This window comes from Protopterus annectens, chromosome 3.part0 (assembly GCF_019279795.1).
Source record: "Protopterus annectens isolate FY-2018-M chromosome 3.part0, PAN1.0, whole genome shotgun sequence".
Taxonomy (NCBI): domain Eukaryota; kingdom Metazoa; phylum Chordata; order Ceratodontiformes; family Protopteridae; genus Protopterus; species Protopterus annectens.
Genome location: NC_056731.1, coordinates 844,302,736 through 844,320,687, shown reverse-complemented (window position 1 = coordinate 844,320,687; position 17,952 = coordinate 844,302,736). Strand labels below are relative to the sequence as shown.

Below are 17,952 nucleotides of genomic sequence, written 5' to 3'. Positions count from 1 at the left end.
TTCTAGACCATGGGAGCTGGAGGAGCTAGCCAGAAAGGAGCTTGCCCATCCCAGGGAAGTTTGTTGGAAACCAGTCATCAGGTCTCACCTAGTATAAGGCCATGTGCTGCAATTCAGTATAGTAACATTTGAGTACATGAACATGCTGCAAACTCTTTATGTAATGTTGCCAAGAAATGCAAGCATATGAACGCATGCCCTCACTTGGTGTGGCCTGTTGGCCAACAGGACGAGAAGGATGTTTTACACATAAAAAATATCCTCTAAGTATGCTGGATGCTAACTGTGAATACCTTAGTCTGTCTTCCTGCTGTCACTACTTGGATGACTGCTGAATAAGATATGATTGGTCCTATGAAAAGTAAAGGAATGAGATGGTCACTTGAGGATGTGAGTGAAACAGTATTGCCCTTAAAACACTCATTGGATAATATAGACATTCTAGCAGCATCAAAATTGTTTGTTTTCCACGTGAGAATAAATATTGTGCTTTTATTGGGTGCCCACTGAAAGTTTGAGGACCCTAATTTTGATCCTTAGTGCTGTGAAAATTTAAGTGAGAATGGGGGACCATGTACTAAGTCTGAGGTTGAAATATAATGTGTATTGATCACAGAGTTTGGTGTATAAATGCAGCAGGGCATGTAGAGTGCATTAAAAGTGTAACAGCAAGGTCCAGACACCATTTTTTGATCTGAATCTCTGTTTAGTTTTCAGTGTGGGAGGAATTGCACTATTGGATCTCACATCTTCGATAAGGAGACATTTTTTATGAAATGATTTCCCCCTTTAATCTTAGTTCCTTCATATCATCAGGTAGGAGTTGATATCCATATTCTTGTTATTGTCAGTGTCCCTGGTCTGTTTTTCTCATGGCTCCTAGCTACTCAAGGCCATTGATTGACTGAAGTTTTCTGTTGTTCAAGTTTTGTTAAAGAAAAATGATGGTGGCTGTCTTGGTTCCATGTACAAGAATCATGTTTTATCACAGTGACTGTTAGCAGGATTTTCTTCACATTTTGTCCTCCTTCTTCTTCCACACATGGTGGTAGGAATTATTCCCCATTTCTGTTTCTCTGCTGTGTTTTCTTGGGAGGACTATCTTCATTTGTGCACTTTTTTCTGCTCTTTACCACCCAGCGGTATAAACCTTGGCTCAAGACAATTGTCACTACTGAAGTGACACCCCGTCTACATGTGTAAAATGGGAAAAGGGGATGAGGATAGATAGATGGATGGATGGATATGTGACTTGTACTGAACTAATGTAACAATACCTAGCCATCATGTCCCAAGACTTGGGGACTTCTCTTTCTTGTCCTCTGTAAACTCATATGTGGCAGTTTTATGCGTTCATGGAAAGCTACTCCACTTCCTTCCCTTACCCTTGTAAATTGTTTTCATCTACTCTTTTTGGATTTGTGTCATTGTTATGTTGTATTTTGAAAATCTAGTCTCAAGTTTTAAGTATGTAGATACATATCCCTGTTTATGAGTGCAGTCTTTGCAGATCTCTCCCTGAGGTAATCTTTTCTGGAGTTGTATAAATAATTTGACTTGTGATTCACTGTTTGTCTGTTTTGTTCCTCTTTTTGAGATATTCCATGCATAGCCGGCCTTAGGCATAGGCCAACTAGGCAGCCGCCTAGGGCACCGGTCTAGCAGGGGCACTTTTCTAGTATTTATTTGATGTAGGTAGACCAGGATGGGGGCACCAGGTAGTGTGGTGGGGGGCGCTGTGGAGTCCTTTTGCCTAGGGCACCAGTTGACCTAAGGCCTTCAGATGTGAACTATATATTCAGTTTTTTGGCACGAGATTTCATCAAAATTTTCTTTTTAATGGAATCTCGTGAGTCTCTGTTGATAATTCATGGTTGGAGTTTGGGAACTATCACTTCTTTTCTTTTTGTAAGTGTGATTTTTCTACAGTTTATGGTCCTGTGCTTAGGATTCAGCTTTGCATATGTGGTTTTGCTGCAGAAGCTCGCTTGATGTAAAATAAAACAGCTTTGGAAGAGCTCATTCTAACAGGATATTGTCTAGAGCAGCTTCTGTACTACCTGTTGCTTTTTATTTGGTTAGTCTGTTCACACCTATGAACCACTTAATTGTTATTTAGGACTGTCAGTGGTTCTGGTATGGGAGAGCTGGTGAAGAGGTTTACCTTTTACCTGAATCAAGTGGTCTTCATAGCTGGTTGGAAATATGTGCTTCATTTTTTTTTTTTTTTTTTTTTTGTAGCTGCAAAAAAATGCTGCTGAAATACAGGATATATGGAAAGGTAAACCTGGTGATGCCGCTGCTGTAGGAGCTCTCTCAAAGATTTTCTTTTATCATGAGTATTTATGGAATTTATTTAAGTAGTGCATTGAAAATGTTCTTTAACTAAATACTAATTTGGTTCATGAAGAAAATAGTAACTGAATTTGTATGCTTCACAGCTGTCAAAGGATCCCTTCCGAGGCACATTTATTGTAGCTGGCGTTTTGATAACTTGTTTTTTGCTGATCCAGGCCAGCCCATGGACCTACTACATTTACTGTCTGCTTCCTGTACCAGTATGGTATGCCGTAATGAGAGAGTAAGTATTCAAAGTGGCACTCAGTAACTTTCCTACCTTAATTGCTGTAATAGGAACTTAAATGTATGCTGAGAAGTCAATCATTGGTAAAAGCAATGTGACACTTGGCATATTAACAATAGATATATAAATAGCCCAGGCATTTCACCAACTATTCTGTCATACCCTTGACCTAGGCAGTTTATTATATGAATGTTATGAAGGAAATAGCCTTTATTCTATATCTTGGTAAGTATCTACAGTGCTGTCTCTATCATAGAAAAGGAAGGCTCATATTCTTCAGGCATAGCTAGCTGTAATACTTGTTGGTCCTAAACTTAATACATCTGCCACTCCATGAGTCTGGCAGTGTGTAAGGTGCATCCATGAGATGTTCATCATGTTTCACTGTTGCAGTCATTACTCTTGGGTTATCCTGCTGGCAGGCTACCCGCAGTCAGCCAGAATTCCAAAGTCTAGGTCCGGCATCGGTTGATGTCGCCTCTTCCCTGACATCAGTGCGCCAGGGGTATAAAAGATGCAGCCAACGCCATTTTCTTCAGTCTTTCTTGCCGTGCGGTGCCCGAAGCAAAAGCAGTTCACAAGTGCCGGTCGGCCGACTCCTGAGATTTTCACAGACAAATTTCAGATCCAAAGTCTTCATTAAAGCTAAGTACCCCATTGGGGAAACTTTTTCTTGCTCCAGACCGATGTCAGAAAAAGTTAACAGTTGTATTTCTTGTGGGAAGCAAATACCTCATAAGGATTATCATTCTTACTGTATTCCTTGCCTAGGCCCTGATCATAACGTTGCTAGCTGTCGGTTTTGTGCTAGATTCAACAAACGCACTATTAAGCGTCGGTTTGATTTTGCTTATCATTACTTTGGCCGAAAATTCAATTACATAATGCCGTCGGAACAGCCGACGACCGGAGTTTCTAAAAAATGCAAGGAAAAGGAGAAGGGCAGGCATCCGAGATCCAGAACCGATGACGAGGCTTCCGCTAAGCCACTCGCCGGTTCGCTGGTTCTCAGTGAGGCACTTTCGCAGCCCCTGACACCCGCTACCTCAGAGCCACAGGCAGCTGATGACTCCCACGTGGAGCCAGCTAGGCCTCTGGATACTCAAGGTATTGGACACTCAGAAATCATTCCCTCAGATGGGTCCGGAGCCGCTGAGCAGGCATCGACTTCTGAGAGTGTTTTCAGACCTACACAGCTATATGTAAAGCCTACTTCAGCTTCAAAAGCAAAGACTACAGCAGCTTTAAAGACAAAGAAACAAGTACAGCATTCTCCAGGACAGACTTCCATGCCTAAGAAACAGATGCTCAGAATGGCCGAAGACCTTATTACCTTGATCAGGGGTTCCCATCCCCTCCTGACAAGAGGCCTAGGCAAGAGACAGACTATGACTCTTCAGATCAGGCTTCCATTTCCTCTGACTCCTCTTCTGTGTAGGAATACTCTCTTCCTCCCTATGAGGATTCTGATGCTGAAGAATCCATTCCTTCAGCCTCTCCTCCTGAAGATTATTCTTTTGTGGAAACCCTGCATACCATGAGGGAGCACTTCCACTGGGAGAGCCAAGATTACTCAGAATCAAAGTAAAGGCTTAGAGATTTTTTTTTACTTCCTCAGCACAGGCCTCTTGCTATTTCCCCTGTGCTAGACATTGTATATGATGTATTTTCAGAGTCCGGCCTTTCTCCAGACTCCTTACCTCCAGCTCCTGTTAAACCAGACAGATACTACAGGGTTCCTGATTCACATAAATTTCTTTATAAAAACCCTGCTGCTGACCCACAAACTATTTCTCAGGGTCCCAAGGGGGTTAAGGCCACTACTGCTAAAAACCCTGTCCCTTCTGACAGGGATTCAAGGGCACTTAGACAGATGGGGGAAAAAGGTTTACACTTCTGCTACTTTGGCTGTGAGGGCTTTAAATTGTCAATTTCATATGATTAAATATCAGCAATACTTAATGTCACTGTTAAAACAGAAAATGTTGACTAATTCTGATTGTACAGAAAATAAGGAAATACAGGATTTATTGCATGTAACTGAACAAGTGAGAAAGCATACATTGCAATGTGGTTTTGATTCTCTGGAGGCCTCCTGCAGGGCCGCAGTTACGGGTTCTGTCATTATGAGGCATGCTTGGTTAAAGGAGCAAAATCTGCCTGATCATGTTAAACAAAATTATTAGATGCTCCATTACAGCATGATACTTTATTTGGTGTTAAAGCAGAGGAGGTTTTGAAGAAAATGGAGGACAAAGCGAAATCTATGCAAACAGTAAAGGATTTCTTACAGGTTCAGCCACCAAAATTTAGCAGGAACTGGCCTACAAAGAATTGGTCCTTTCCAGTGTCGGACAGGCCACAAAGAGGCAGATACAGATGTCCCAGAGGCAGATCCCAGCCCCAGGGCTCATACAGGCCTAAACAGTGGGGTGCTTCTACCTCCAAAAGTGGAGAAGACAAAGCACAGCCATACATGAAACAGTCCCAATGACTTGCCTCTGCCAGCACCAAGCACTTATCTTCTTGCAGCCCCCTTAGGGGGAAAACTAGCACTTTTCTCTCAAAATTGGCACATGATCACCCAGGACAAATGGGCATTGAATATAGTGTCCTAGGGCTACAGGTTCCACTTTCACACCCTGCCAAAGGCAAAAGGTATGCCAAACCTGCCACACAATCAGTGGGCAGAGGCACACAAACAAGTTTCGTCTCGTATGCAAATGAGGGCCATTCAACAAGTACCACAGCAAGAGCAGGGACAAGGATTTTACTCAAGACTTTTCTTGGTTCCCAGAAAGGACAAAGCCTGGTGACCAATACTGGACCTGTCTTTTCTAAACACATTTCTGGACGTTACAAAATTCAAAATGTTAACTCTACAGCAGCTTCTGCCCATGCTGGGCAAGAAGGCTTGGCTTGTAACTTTGGACCTAAAAGAGGCATACCTGCATATACCAATCAGACAATCTTGCAGAAGATACCTCAGATTCATAGCTGGCTCAATGCACTACCAATTCTCTGCACTGTCCTTTGGCTTATCTACTGCACCCAGGGTCTTCACAAAATTCCTGGCACCAGTAATTGCATTTTGCAGACAAAGAGGAATTCAAATTTATCCTTACTTGGACGACTGCCTTATACAAGCAGAGAACAAGGACACTCTACTAAAGCATCTGACATTCGTAAAAAGATTAATAATTTGCCTAGGGTACACAGTAAACGAAAAGAAATCAAAACAAGTACTCTCTCAAGAGATAATATTCCTGGGTGCAAGCTTAAATACAACTGCCCAGATGGCTTATCTCACGCCAGACAAACAAAGGCAACTAACTTCTTACTTCAAAATGTTGGCAACAAAGACCCAGTTATCTGCAAGAAAAATTCTGCAGGCTTTGGGCGTCATGGCATCCTGCATTCTGCTAATTCCATATGCCAGACTGCATATGAGGAAACTTCAATGGTACCTAAAAAGTGTCTGGACTCAACATTGTCAAAGCCTGGAAGCATTAATTACCCTCATTCCTTGCCCGCAACAGGAATTTCGATGGTGGGCTCATGCCTGCCACCTCAACAAGGGACAGCCATTCACTCTACCCACAGCCAGGCAGTCAGTAACAACAGATGCATCAGATTATGCCTGGGGAGCACACATGGCAGGAAAATGTATTCAGGGCACATGGTCCACAAGCCAAGTGCATCTGCATATCAATCAAAAAGAGATGCTAGCTGTTCAGAATGCCCTGACAGCTTTCAAGGATCTACTCCGTCCAGGACAATTACCGATAAGGACGGACAATACTACAGTCATGTGGTACATAAACAAGCAGGGAGGCACACATTCCTACCCCCTCTGCAGACAAGCCATGACTTTGTGGAACAAAGCATTGACTTATCAAGTACACCTGCAAGCACAATTCGTGCCAGGAAAGAACAGTACTCTGGCAGACGAACTAAGCAGAAACCTTACGGATCCCCACGAGTGGAAACTGGATCCACAAGTCTTCAGCATGATAACAAAGGAATGGGGATGCCCAGACATAGATCTATTTGCCTCCCCTCACAACTGCCAACTACAGAAATTCTGCACAAGGACTTATCACAAGCAAGTATGGAAAGTGGATGCTCTGTCATTCAGCTGGAAAAGTCTAACAGTATATGCCTTTCCTCCTCTGCCTCTCCTCCACAAGGCATTACTAAAGGTCAGACAAGAGAAGCCAAGAATGATTCTGATTGCCCCAGACTGGCCACGCCAGCACTGGTACCCAATCTTAAAAAGCTTGTCTCAAGGCCCAGCCTGGACATTGCCTCTAATTCCTCACTTACTGACCCAGCGAAACAATCAGATTCTGCATAGCCAACTCAGGACCCTAAATCTGGCAGCATGGCTGTTATTTTGGAGGCCAGGAGGCCCAGTACCAGAAAATCTTATGCAGAAGAATGGAAAAGATTCTGTGCTTGGAACCAGTCACAAGGAATTGACACATCTGTACCAAATATTCCTCAGATTTTACAATACCTGAGATGCTGGACAAAGGCCTATCATTTTCATCTATTAGAATTCATGCCTCTGCCATTTCAGCTCATTACAATATGGAACCTCCTATTTTTTCCCATCCATTGCTAAAGCAGTACCTCAGAGGGGCCAAAAACATAAGACCTCCAAGGAGAGCCCCAATACCTGCATGGGACCTCAATTATGTCTTGGAAAAACTCACACTGCCGCCTTTTGAGCCAGCCAATACAGCTGATATAAAGTTTTTATCTTGGAAAACAGCTCTGCTCCTAACAATAACCTCTGCAAGATGAGTTTCAGAGTTACAGGCACTCATGGCTGTGGAACCTTTCATCATTTTCCATCCAGACAGGGTTTCTCTAAGGACAAACCCAACATTTATGCCTAAGGTAGTGTCCGGTGTGGCCCTTAACCAAACCATTCATTTGCCTACCTTTTATCCAAACCCACAGAATAAAGGTGAGAGACTTCTGCATTTCTTGGACATACACAGACAACTACGCTTCTACTTGGACAGAACTACAGCTTTCAGAAAAACTGAGCAACTTTTAGTGGCATATGCTGCAGGATCTCAAGGAAAGCCTATCTCAAAACAGACTATTTCAAAATGGATAGGCCACTGCATTCATTTCTGCTACTCAGAACATGGCAAATCAGTGCCCAAGGGCATTAGGCCTCATTCTACCAGGACAGCAGCCACTTCAGCAGCCTTTCTCAGAGGAGTACCAATTAAAGACATTTTAGAGGCTGCAACTTGGAGTTCAGTGCACACTTTTACAAAGCACTACCATTTGTCTCTCTACTCTAAATCCAGAGCAGGCTTCACCACTGCAGTTTTGCAAGGCCTTATAGCCTCTTCTAATCCTATTTAGGCCCAGCCACCCAGCCTTATCTTTGGGATTCAACCCAAGAGTAATGACTGCACCAGTGAAACACGATGAACATAGTACAGTTGTGTACCTACCATAAATGTAGATGTTCGAGTGTATTCACTGTTGCAGTCCAGGTTACCCACCCTCCATCCCCCTTTTCTTTGCTGAGACTTACCTATACTTCTCTATCTTATACAACCTATGTGGTGTATTTGCTTGTAGATTAAGGAAATGTTTATTTTACTGCATGCATAATTATTGGCATAATATGTTTAGCCTACCATTTTGGGAGTACCTGACATCTGGGGCAAAGAAAACTGAAGAAAATGGCGTCGGCTGCATCTTTTATACCCCTGGCGCACTGACGTCAGGGAAGAGGCGACAGCAACCGACGCCGGATTTAGACTTTGGAATTCTGGCCGACTGCGAGTAACCTGCCAGCAGGATAACCCAAGAGTAATGACTGCAACAGTGAATACACTCGAACATCTACATTTATGGTAGGTACACAACTGTACTTTATGGATTAATAACTTTGATAATATATCCCAATGAAGAAACACACAATTCTCCAAAGCTGTCAGGGTTCTTAAAAATGAAGGTACTGAAAAACTTGCTACTACAGTAAAATCCATTTGAACAATATTAGCACCTCTTCCCTGCTTCATATAAAACTGAATAAATTTACAGTTAATTTAGCTTTGTATACATGATAGATGTTTCTATTCTGTAGATTACAAGATAAATCCCACCACCTTGTCAGTTGGAGTTCATTAAGAAATGCAAAAAGTGGAAGTTGTATTCATCTAGAATAAAGCTTACTTTTCACTAGCAGGAATATATTAATTTCTACATCAGAGTGACAGTGTTTAGGTGTAGGCAGATTTCAGAACAAAGGCTACAGAACATACTGGCGGTTTATTTCCTGCAGAAATTGGATTTTTGTTACCTTGGATGCAGTGTGATGCATAGTATATTGGAAAGTCTAATTTGTTTATGTAGTTTTCGTGGAGCTACGTAATTCATTTCTGCATGCTTGATTTTATTACTTTTTTTTTAAGAAGATAATTTTAAGTAGTGTAAATGTTGAGAACCTTTAATAGACTAGTGTGTTGTTTGCTTTACAGAAAAAAATTTACTTACATTCTTCATTCCCACTGCCTCTGTGGCATATGGGTTCTGTGCCTGCACAAAATCTCATTGGCAGCTTTGCAGAGCTCAGAATCCCATCCTGTGACTCTGTGTAATAGGGGATTGGTTAACCCCCCCCCCCCCCAATCAGGGGAACCTAACCTCTGTCACAACAAGTCCAGTTTTTTAGTGCCAGCTGTAGGACACATACAGGTGATTTTCCTAATAGCCTAAATTAGTGGATTACAGCTTCCAGACTCAGATGAGATCCCATGTTAACTTCATTTCTCTTATCACAATATATGTTTGATGTATTTCCTTTTTATTTAAAAAATGCCTGTGTGTTAAATTTTTATTTTAATGTACTTGCTATTTACTTTTGTTATTAATTCCTCTGAGAATTCTAACTTACTACTGTGTTCTCTGTAAGCTTAATACTGCTTTTAAGCAGTTATGGAGCTTTTTTAATGTTTTTTTATGACCTGTGCTGGGAAACAAGTTCTGTGTTGTCAGTGGATCACTGGAAACTGCCTCAGTTAATGCCTGTTGTTTCTATTGCTTATCTGCTTCACTTTAAAGTTCTGACCGGAAAATATTGCATTTTTTTCTTCATTTATGTATTACCTACTACTGATTTAACACTACTATAGACATTTTTTCATTAAATCACAATTTTCCTTGAATTACTTTATTTGCATTTTTTGTGGAGGCGTTTTTCATTTATGATATGGGAATATCTAAGTAAATGCTTATTTGTGCTGCTTTTAAAGATTTCCATTTGATTTAAGGGCATATATTTTGATTTTTCTGACACAATTTGGACAAGTGAATTTTACTTGGTACTGTGACTGTGTGTGCTGCTGTTTATTACACTGTGCAGGTTGTAGAATAAGGCTTAGCACATTTAATATGTTACTGCTACATTTAATGCGGTTTGGACCTATTTGCTGTGTGGGGGTGTAGTTTATATTTTCTATTATTGCTGCCCTTTGTCTTCCCTTAATAAAGTCGGTGTATTATTCTGGCTAGGTTTTCTTCCCCTGACTTCTTGGATTTTGATATGACTGCCCCCCTCCCCATCCAGTGGCACCTAAAAAGAAAAAAAACTCAACAAAAACATGCCACAGCCTACGGTTTGTAAATCTGTTCTTGCCTTAAGCTAGCCTACAGACCACTAACCTTTTTCCCTCATCACTGGTGTGAGCCTGCAACCATCTATAGTACAGGGGTCAGACACATCCAGGGCTGTTGTAGTAGTACATGGTTCAGGTACAGTAGAACCAAACCATTTAGGTGCAGGAGAGGTCTGTGTTAAGGGACCCCCTCTAGGTATAATACTGTGCCTTTGGATATTTTGTTCACTAGTGCAGTTTACAATAAGAACAAAGCAGGCAATCAGGTTATCACCATGTATAGGGCTGCTGCGCTTTCCCTAGCTAAGAGTGTTTTACAGTTAGCTAATCTTGGAGACTATGCTCCTGTTCAGAATGACTATGGGAATTCCTTCTCTAGAGATCAGTCTATGGCTGCAGATTTTGATAAGGGTTCTTATGCAGACAATAGTGAACACTCTGAGTTCATCCAGTCCAATTCTTTGGAAGGTGAACAGCTTTAAAAACCCAAGTAGGTGTTCATCTTTACACACTTGCTAACTAGGATTAGAGATGTATTTCACTGAAAGCAATCTGGAGCTGCGTCAGAGATTGACAGAGTTTGTGGTCTTTTTGAGGATGTTTATTTTGCAATGTGCTTACAGTTTGGATAACTTTGCTATGTCTTTGCCTGCTGAACAGAAGTGTTATACAAATGAGATTGTTTGTAGTGTGATTCAGGTTGCTTTGAGAAGTGTATAGGATGGTGAAGACACAATTTGTAGAAATGCAGCTGATTTTTTTGTATTGAAATGTATGCTTCGATACTTAACCAGAATTTTTCTGATGATTTAAAAAATCAGATTTTGAATGCTCATTTAAGTTCTGAATTTGTGTTTGGCCCTACTACTACCCAGATTCTCCAGCAGTGGAGTGATAGAGGTAAACTGATGCTTGGGGTGTCTAGAATGTTCCATTTTTCCAGGTTCTCCCCTAACAAGACGTCTGACTTTAAAGGGCAGAACAAAAAAAAATTCCCAGACTAACAAGAGGCTGGGTATTATGAGGAAAATGGCAGGGAGGATAATGCTTCCAAAGTTAGTAAAAGGGATTCATTTCTCAAAAAGGATCAAGCTTCTGCTAAAGAATGACTGTGCTGAGGCTCGGACATCCCATCTCTTGCTTTTGTCCCTCCTCCCCTTTTTTCAGGCTGTCTCTCAGCCCAGCAACCTGACCACAAATATTCTCAGACAATTTGTTGCAGAGAATAGTTCAGAGATGATACTCCTAGCAATGGACAGAAAATCATCCTTCCTTCAAGGGAATCCCCCTGCACCCGCCAGTCCAGACACATCTGGTCTCTCGGGTAATCTTTCACATATTGCAAGCAGGGAGTTATTGAACCAATTCCTGCATCACCAAAAGGAAAAGGAAAAGGATTTCACTCCAGAATATTTTTTAGTGCCCAAAAATGAGCTATTGTAGAGACCAGCGTTAGAGTTGTCTAATCTAAGTACCTTTCTGAAAGTGCCCAAATTTAAAATGCTCTGTCTGTAGGCGGTCCTACCCTTATTTCAGACGACTATTTCATGGTAACTGTAGATCAGAAAGATGCTTATCATCATATTCCAGCTACTCTCAACTTCAGGAATATCTGAGATTTGCTTTGTTTGGCTCACATTATCAGTTTTCTGATTGCCCTTTAGGCTATCTACTGCGCCTCTTGTATTCAAGAAGCACCCAACTTCAGTGGTTGCTTACTGCAGACTCTAGAGCATCCACATTTTCTGTTATTTAGATGACTTGCTGGTTTGCACAGAGTCGATTTCCAGGTGTTTAGAATCATTATATCAGGTTTTGGCCATTCTAGTTCACCTGGGCTTTAAGTTGCACCTACAAAGGTTATGTCTCACACCCTTTCAAAGAATTGTTTTCCTTGGATATATGATAGACACAGAAAAAGAATGGTCTTTCTATCAGAAGACAAAGTCCTGACTCACCAGAACATTTTCTTGGAGTTCTTTCTTTAAGAAGCTGCCTCCTGAAGAGATTTTCTCAAAATTCTAGACCTCATGGCATCAGTGATCCTCATGATACCACTGGCCATATGCGATATGAGAAAGATTCAATGGTGTTTAAAAAATTGTTTGTCCCAGAGTCCCAGGTACCAATGCTGGAATTTGTGAAATGAGTTACAGTGGTGGAAGGAGCAGATGTCTGTCAATCCAAGCCTACACTTCTCCCTCCAGATCCCAGTTCCGTCATTCCAGATGGACTTGTCAGATTTTGCAAGGGTATTAGTGTCCAGGGGAGTACAAGTGCAAGGTGAATGTGGTCCTTTGGATGCTACAGAGCTCAAAAATATCAAAGAAGTGTTAGCCATGAATTGGGGCTTAAAAGTTTTCACTTATACTCTCTGTATCCCCTTTTAGTGGTCACAGACAATGCCGCCAACCTGGTACCTGAACAAACAAGGGTGTACAGGAGCATGCCCTCTTTATAGGTTGGCACTGATGGCCTGGGAGATAGCTTTAAAGCATTCTCTGATGCTTCAGGCTTGATACATTCCTTCACAGAAAAACATAGTGGCAGACAGACAGACTGTGCATATACCAGACACACCTTCAGGAGTAGGAACTCAGGCAGAGGTCTTTCAAGATTTGGTCCAGATGTGCGGAACACCTCGATTAGATCTAGTCACCTCCTTTCAAAGCAGACAGTTGGAAACATTTGGTTCAAGACATCCTTTCAGCCATACTTGGAGGACACACACATTCTCATTCCTTTATCCATTTCCACCCTTTCCACTGATACCCAAGGTACCTTTTGAGATTCAGAAAGCATTACTAAAGATCAATGTGGTGATCCTTTTTGGCCCTGGCAAAGTTGGTTCTCCTTAATGGAATTGACTAAGAGCAATTTCCACAAGCTACCTCACACCCTGGATCTGCTCACATAGTGTCTTGATTGGCTGGTGCACCTTAACTTAGAGAAGTTGCAACTGACAGCCTGAGTGATTCTATCTTGATACCTTTTAGGCACTTGTTCCATGAGGATGTGCAGCAGGTATTGAAAGAGGAAAGAAAACCTGCAACTAGAAAATGTTATGTTTAAAAAAGTGGAAGAGGTTTTCTAGGTGGTGACTAACCAATATCTTCATAGGGCCTAGTATGATGACTGCCCCCTTGGCTTTAAAATATTTGCGTGAGTTACTCATGATGTTTTATCTTGTGCATCTAAATCTTACAGCCACCTCAGCTTGTCTGCCCATGGAACAATTGCTCTTTGCTTGTCCTTTGATATTGTTTTTTGTTACTACCACTATGGTAAACCTGATGAGGTCTTTAAAGGAGGCTTTGGATGATGTGTTTTGAATGCTAGTGGGGGCAGAGCTCCATTTTTTAGCCACTGAACTACTATATACTGCATCTCCAAAGCTATTGTAGCTGTTGGTGACTTCTAGTAGTAGTTTGCTTGATGATCTAAGAGGCCTTTTGGCTGAGTGATGTTGTACTAGGTTTTTGAGGGCAGGGCACTTATTGGGGAGGTAATAGATCAAATGACAGAGGCAGAGCTGATTGTAGGTTAGGAGGTTGGGCAGGTCAAGCCAGTGGAGCTGTGTCATAGCAGTACAGTGATGAGTTCTATATGAGGAATTTGCAGCAAAGTGGGCAATTCTATTATAGCAGGCTTCCATTTTGCTTAGTTCAGTTTTGTTGAGATTAGAATGGGAGATGCATAGAGTTGGGTGGATAGAAGTTGGGAGCGAGCAATAGCTGATCTTGTGTTCTTAGTAAGAAATGGTTTGATATGGTAGAGTGATCCCAGTCTGGCATGTACTTTTTTAATAATTAAGTTGAGATGACTAACAAATTTTAGGTGGGAGTCTATGGTTATTCCCAATAGCTTAGCCTGTGCCACTTGAGCGAATGGAGTAGAATTTGTGGAGTAGATAGTGAATTGACTGTTATCAGTGTTTTTGTTAGAACTGGTTATAATCTTAAGCTGAGTTTTCTTTGGATTGAGGATAAGTTGGGCTTTGGTAAGGTAGTTTTCAATGTCAGAGAATGCTAGTTGAGTTGTTTGCAGGAAGGTGGGAATGTTTTGTGCAGCACAGATTAAGGTAGTGTCATCTGCATACTGAATAATAGATGCATGCTGTGTGGAGGTATGGAGGTCATTTGTGAAGACTGTGAATAGTAGTTGTCCTAAGATAGAACCCTGTGGGACTCCTATAGTTATGGGCAGCTGAGGAGAGAGAGAGAATTTTCCCATTTCACAGCTTGGTATCTGTCAGTTAAGTAGCTTTAGAACCAGGTAAGAGTGGAATTTGATAGGTGATACTGGTGTAGTTTGTTTAGCAGGATTTGGTGCGAAACTGTGTGAATGCTTTGGACATATCCAAAAAAAGAGTTGACACCTGCAGGCCTTCATTTTTGAGATGGTTTACTATGTCTGCGAAGCAGAGGAGGGCTGTAGTGGTACTATGGGCAGGTTTGAAACCGTGCTGAGTAGGTGACAGGATGTTGCTGTCAAGGAGATATTTTAGCATCTGGGTATGGATGCATTTTTCTAGGATTCTGGCCAGGGGGGAAGTAAAGCAATGGGTCTGTAGTTATTAAGTTCAGTGGAGGTCCCACCTTTATGTATGGGTGTAACATAGGATATTTTCCAGAGTTTGGGCATGTAGTTTTCAACAATTGATCTGTTTATGAGAGTGGAGATTAGGATAACAATAGCATCTGCTGTGTTTCAAGAAATAGCTGTGGAGTAGGTCAGCTGCTGTTGATGAGGTTTTTAGTTTGGAGAGCATACTTTTAATTGAAGTGGTGGAAACTGTTTTGAGGGTAAAGCTTGTATTAGTGTTATTTGTGTTGGGGGGATAGTGAGGAAGGAACTGTCCTGTGATACTAAGGATAGAATTGAGTTCACAAAGTAGGAATTGAATTGTGTTTCGATGGGAACTTTAGTGTCAGGAGTGGTTGGTTTGGGGGTAGCCTTTTGGGTGGGTTTTAGTAGCTGGTTTACATTTTTTCAAAATTTTTAGGGGGTTGTGTTGGTATTTAGTTTGTAATGTCGTGTAGTAGGATTTTTTGTCCAGCCTAATGCATTTTTTTGCACGGTTGCGCAGTTCTTGGTACTTAGTTAGGCTTTGCGTTTCTTTGTTTTTTTGATAGTAAAGCCAGGCAGTGTCTCTGGACTTGAGGATTTGTTTGTTTTTTTTTACTGAGCCAGGGGTTTGTTGAGGTTCTAACCTTGATTTTGCCCAAAGGAGCGACAGTGTCTAGGTGTTGTAGAAATGTTTTGTTGAAATACGCTACAGCCTGGTCAAGTGGGAGGGTTTTTAGGGGGGGTCCAGTCACAGTTACAGAGTAAAGTATTGAGGACCTCAGGAGAGAATTTTTTTGTGTTTCTAGTGGATATATAGTTAGTGGTTTTGCATATGCTTGTTCTTTTACGTATAAAGTATATTATGCTGTGGTCACTTAAGGTGTCTGGGAGACTGCCTACGTGGGGGTATAATGTGGGGTTGTTAGTTAGGACCCATACAAGGATGGATTCCCTTTTAGATTTTTTATCACTTCTAGTTGGAATTTGGACTAGCTGCTGGTAGCCATGGAGATTTATTAGATTACATGGTGGTTCTGATATGCAGGTGAACCAGTCTAGGTTGAAATCCCCCAGAATAAGGGTTTCTTGTGAGTATGTGGAAGAACACCATGATAAGAAGTCTTCAAGGCTAGCAGGTGTATTACCAGGTGGAATATAGATCAAAATTGTGGTGATGACCTTTTTACGGTGAAGTTGAAGTTGTGAGATAAGTATGTCCCAATTATTGGGGGAGGAGTAGGAGTTTGGTAATTGACGTAAGTTAAGTTGGACTTGTACAGTAAGGCAGTTCCACCCCCTTTACGAAGTGGTCTGTCTTGTCTAATTATATTGAAGCCGGTATGGAGAACTTCTGAGTTAGCTATGTTTTTATTTAGCCAGGTTTCTGTTAAGCAACTATGTCTGGGGAGTAGTGTGCTATTGTGGCCTGGAGTTCAGGTATTTTATTTTTGATACTTCTAATATTAATATTTAGCATTAAATGTTGGTTGGTTTTGCTGCTGTTGTTGATTTGCCCAGGGATGAAGATAGTGGAGGTGCTATGTTTTGACATTTGTGTTGGAGCAGTTTGTGTTGGACAGGATGGATTTGGGCCTGGGTTGGGGTGGATATCCCCACTTATGGTGAGCCTGGAGTTAAAATGGTGATACAAATGTTGGAGTTTGGTGAGGAGTGTGATGAAAGTATTTTGTTTTTTGGAGAAGGAATGAGAGCATATGTGTTTAGTTCTGAATTGGTCTGTTATGTAGTTCTTGAACAATTGTGGGCAGATATTATTATAATGTGCGGTGTCTGTATATGAGAGTGCATAATGTAGTGTTGTGCTACTAAGTTTAGGGATATTGCTAGAGTGATAACTTGTGGTGTTATAAAGAATTATGAGAAGACAGACTAGACTTAGTTGTGTGGTAGTCATAAGTTGGTTCTAGGTGGGGGTCTGAATAGGAATTATAGGGTTGCACTATATGTGGATGGGTAAGTAGTGTGGGTGATGTAAAAAATGTCTAGTGGGAATGAGAATGATTGGGAGTATTTTGTGTGGAGCAAGTTGGTGTGGTATAATGTGATCTGACTTAAGGAGCTGTGATTGGTGGAGGTGATGTGAGGGTGAGCTGTGGGTGTGGCTGTGATTACTATAAATGTAGAGGTAGTGGGGGTGGGAGGGAATGGGGGCAGGGAAGAGGAGCGAAGAGAGCCTGAGTGTTGGCGAGGGCGAACGGAGGGGGGCAGAGCCCACCAAGACAAGAGTAAAAAGTAAGTATTACTTTACAAATCTGAACACTTTAAACAAATTCCTGAGGTCTAATGGCTTACCAGTAAGCAGAATGCAATTGCTGAAGAGCACTTGTGTCCTGGTGGGAGACTAGAAATTTAAAGATGGCTCCATGCTCAGCAGGGTTCTACTATAGACTTAGTAATGGGGGAGGGAGACAGCACAAGGGGTGTAAACCAGGCGGAATGCAAAGAAACCAGAGAGGCAATCAGTGGAAATCTGTCAGTGAAGACCTCAGAGGCGGTAAGTAATAATTCAAACTACCTGTCAAGTGAAGGAGAGAAGAGACAGCAAAGTTTATTAAGGTTGGAAGAGTGTTTTCACATTGACTTGCTGATTAGTAACCAGTTTGCGCACAGATTAGAGTAGGGAGATAATTAGCAATGAAGGGGAATGTATAGAAATGCAAATAAACAGGTGGGCCTCCAAGTGATACAAACTAAGGCAGAAAGCACTGAGAGGGCTGCTTGATGGTTAATTTAGTCACAGAGATGTGAATTAAATGTATACTGTCTATTGGGCAGTTAGGATTACTGTACTAGCGGGGGGGGACACAAGGCTACAATAGTCAGTTTTATTAGCACGCTGAGAACTACTAAGAAATACTGCTAATGTAATAGCTTCACTCTTATAAAACATACAAGTAGAATGCCTGGGTGGACTGACCCTGCTCTTGAGTCTCAAAAAGGATATCCTTGTTTACTTTTGCACTATTGATTCCTTCTTATACTGTATGGGTGGAGTGGTACCCGCAGACTGCAGATTTGCTTGAGTGTGCTTTGAAGAGTGAGAGAGAGAGAAAAAAAAGAGAGGATGAAGCTAGTAGACTGAGACAAAGATAGGTTAAAGGAAGGAATGAGGAGACAGGAGGGTGT

The 17,952-nt window shown here is 41.6% G+C and overlaps 1 protein-coding gene across 4 annotated transcripts in view; it reads left to right on the top strand.

Moving 5' to 3' along the window:
* The window catches only part of PIGN (phosphatidylinositol glycan anchor biosynthesis class N), a 1,150,670-nt gene that overhangs the window by 569,032 nt on the left and 563,686 nt on the right, over positions 1-17,952 (top strand). For all 4 annotated transcript variants that reach the window (XM_044065181.1, XM_044065178.1, XM_044065179.1 and 1 more), the window contains one exon: positions 2,442-2,581. In XM_044065181.1, the coding sequence (XP_043921116.1) occupies positions 2,442-2,581 (140 nt within the window). The remainder of the gene's footprint in view (positions 1-2,441; positions 2,582-17,952) is intronic.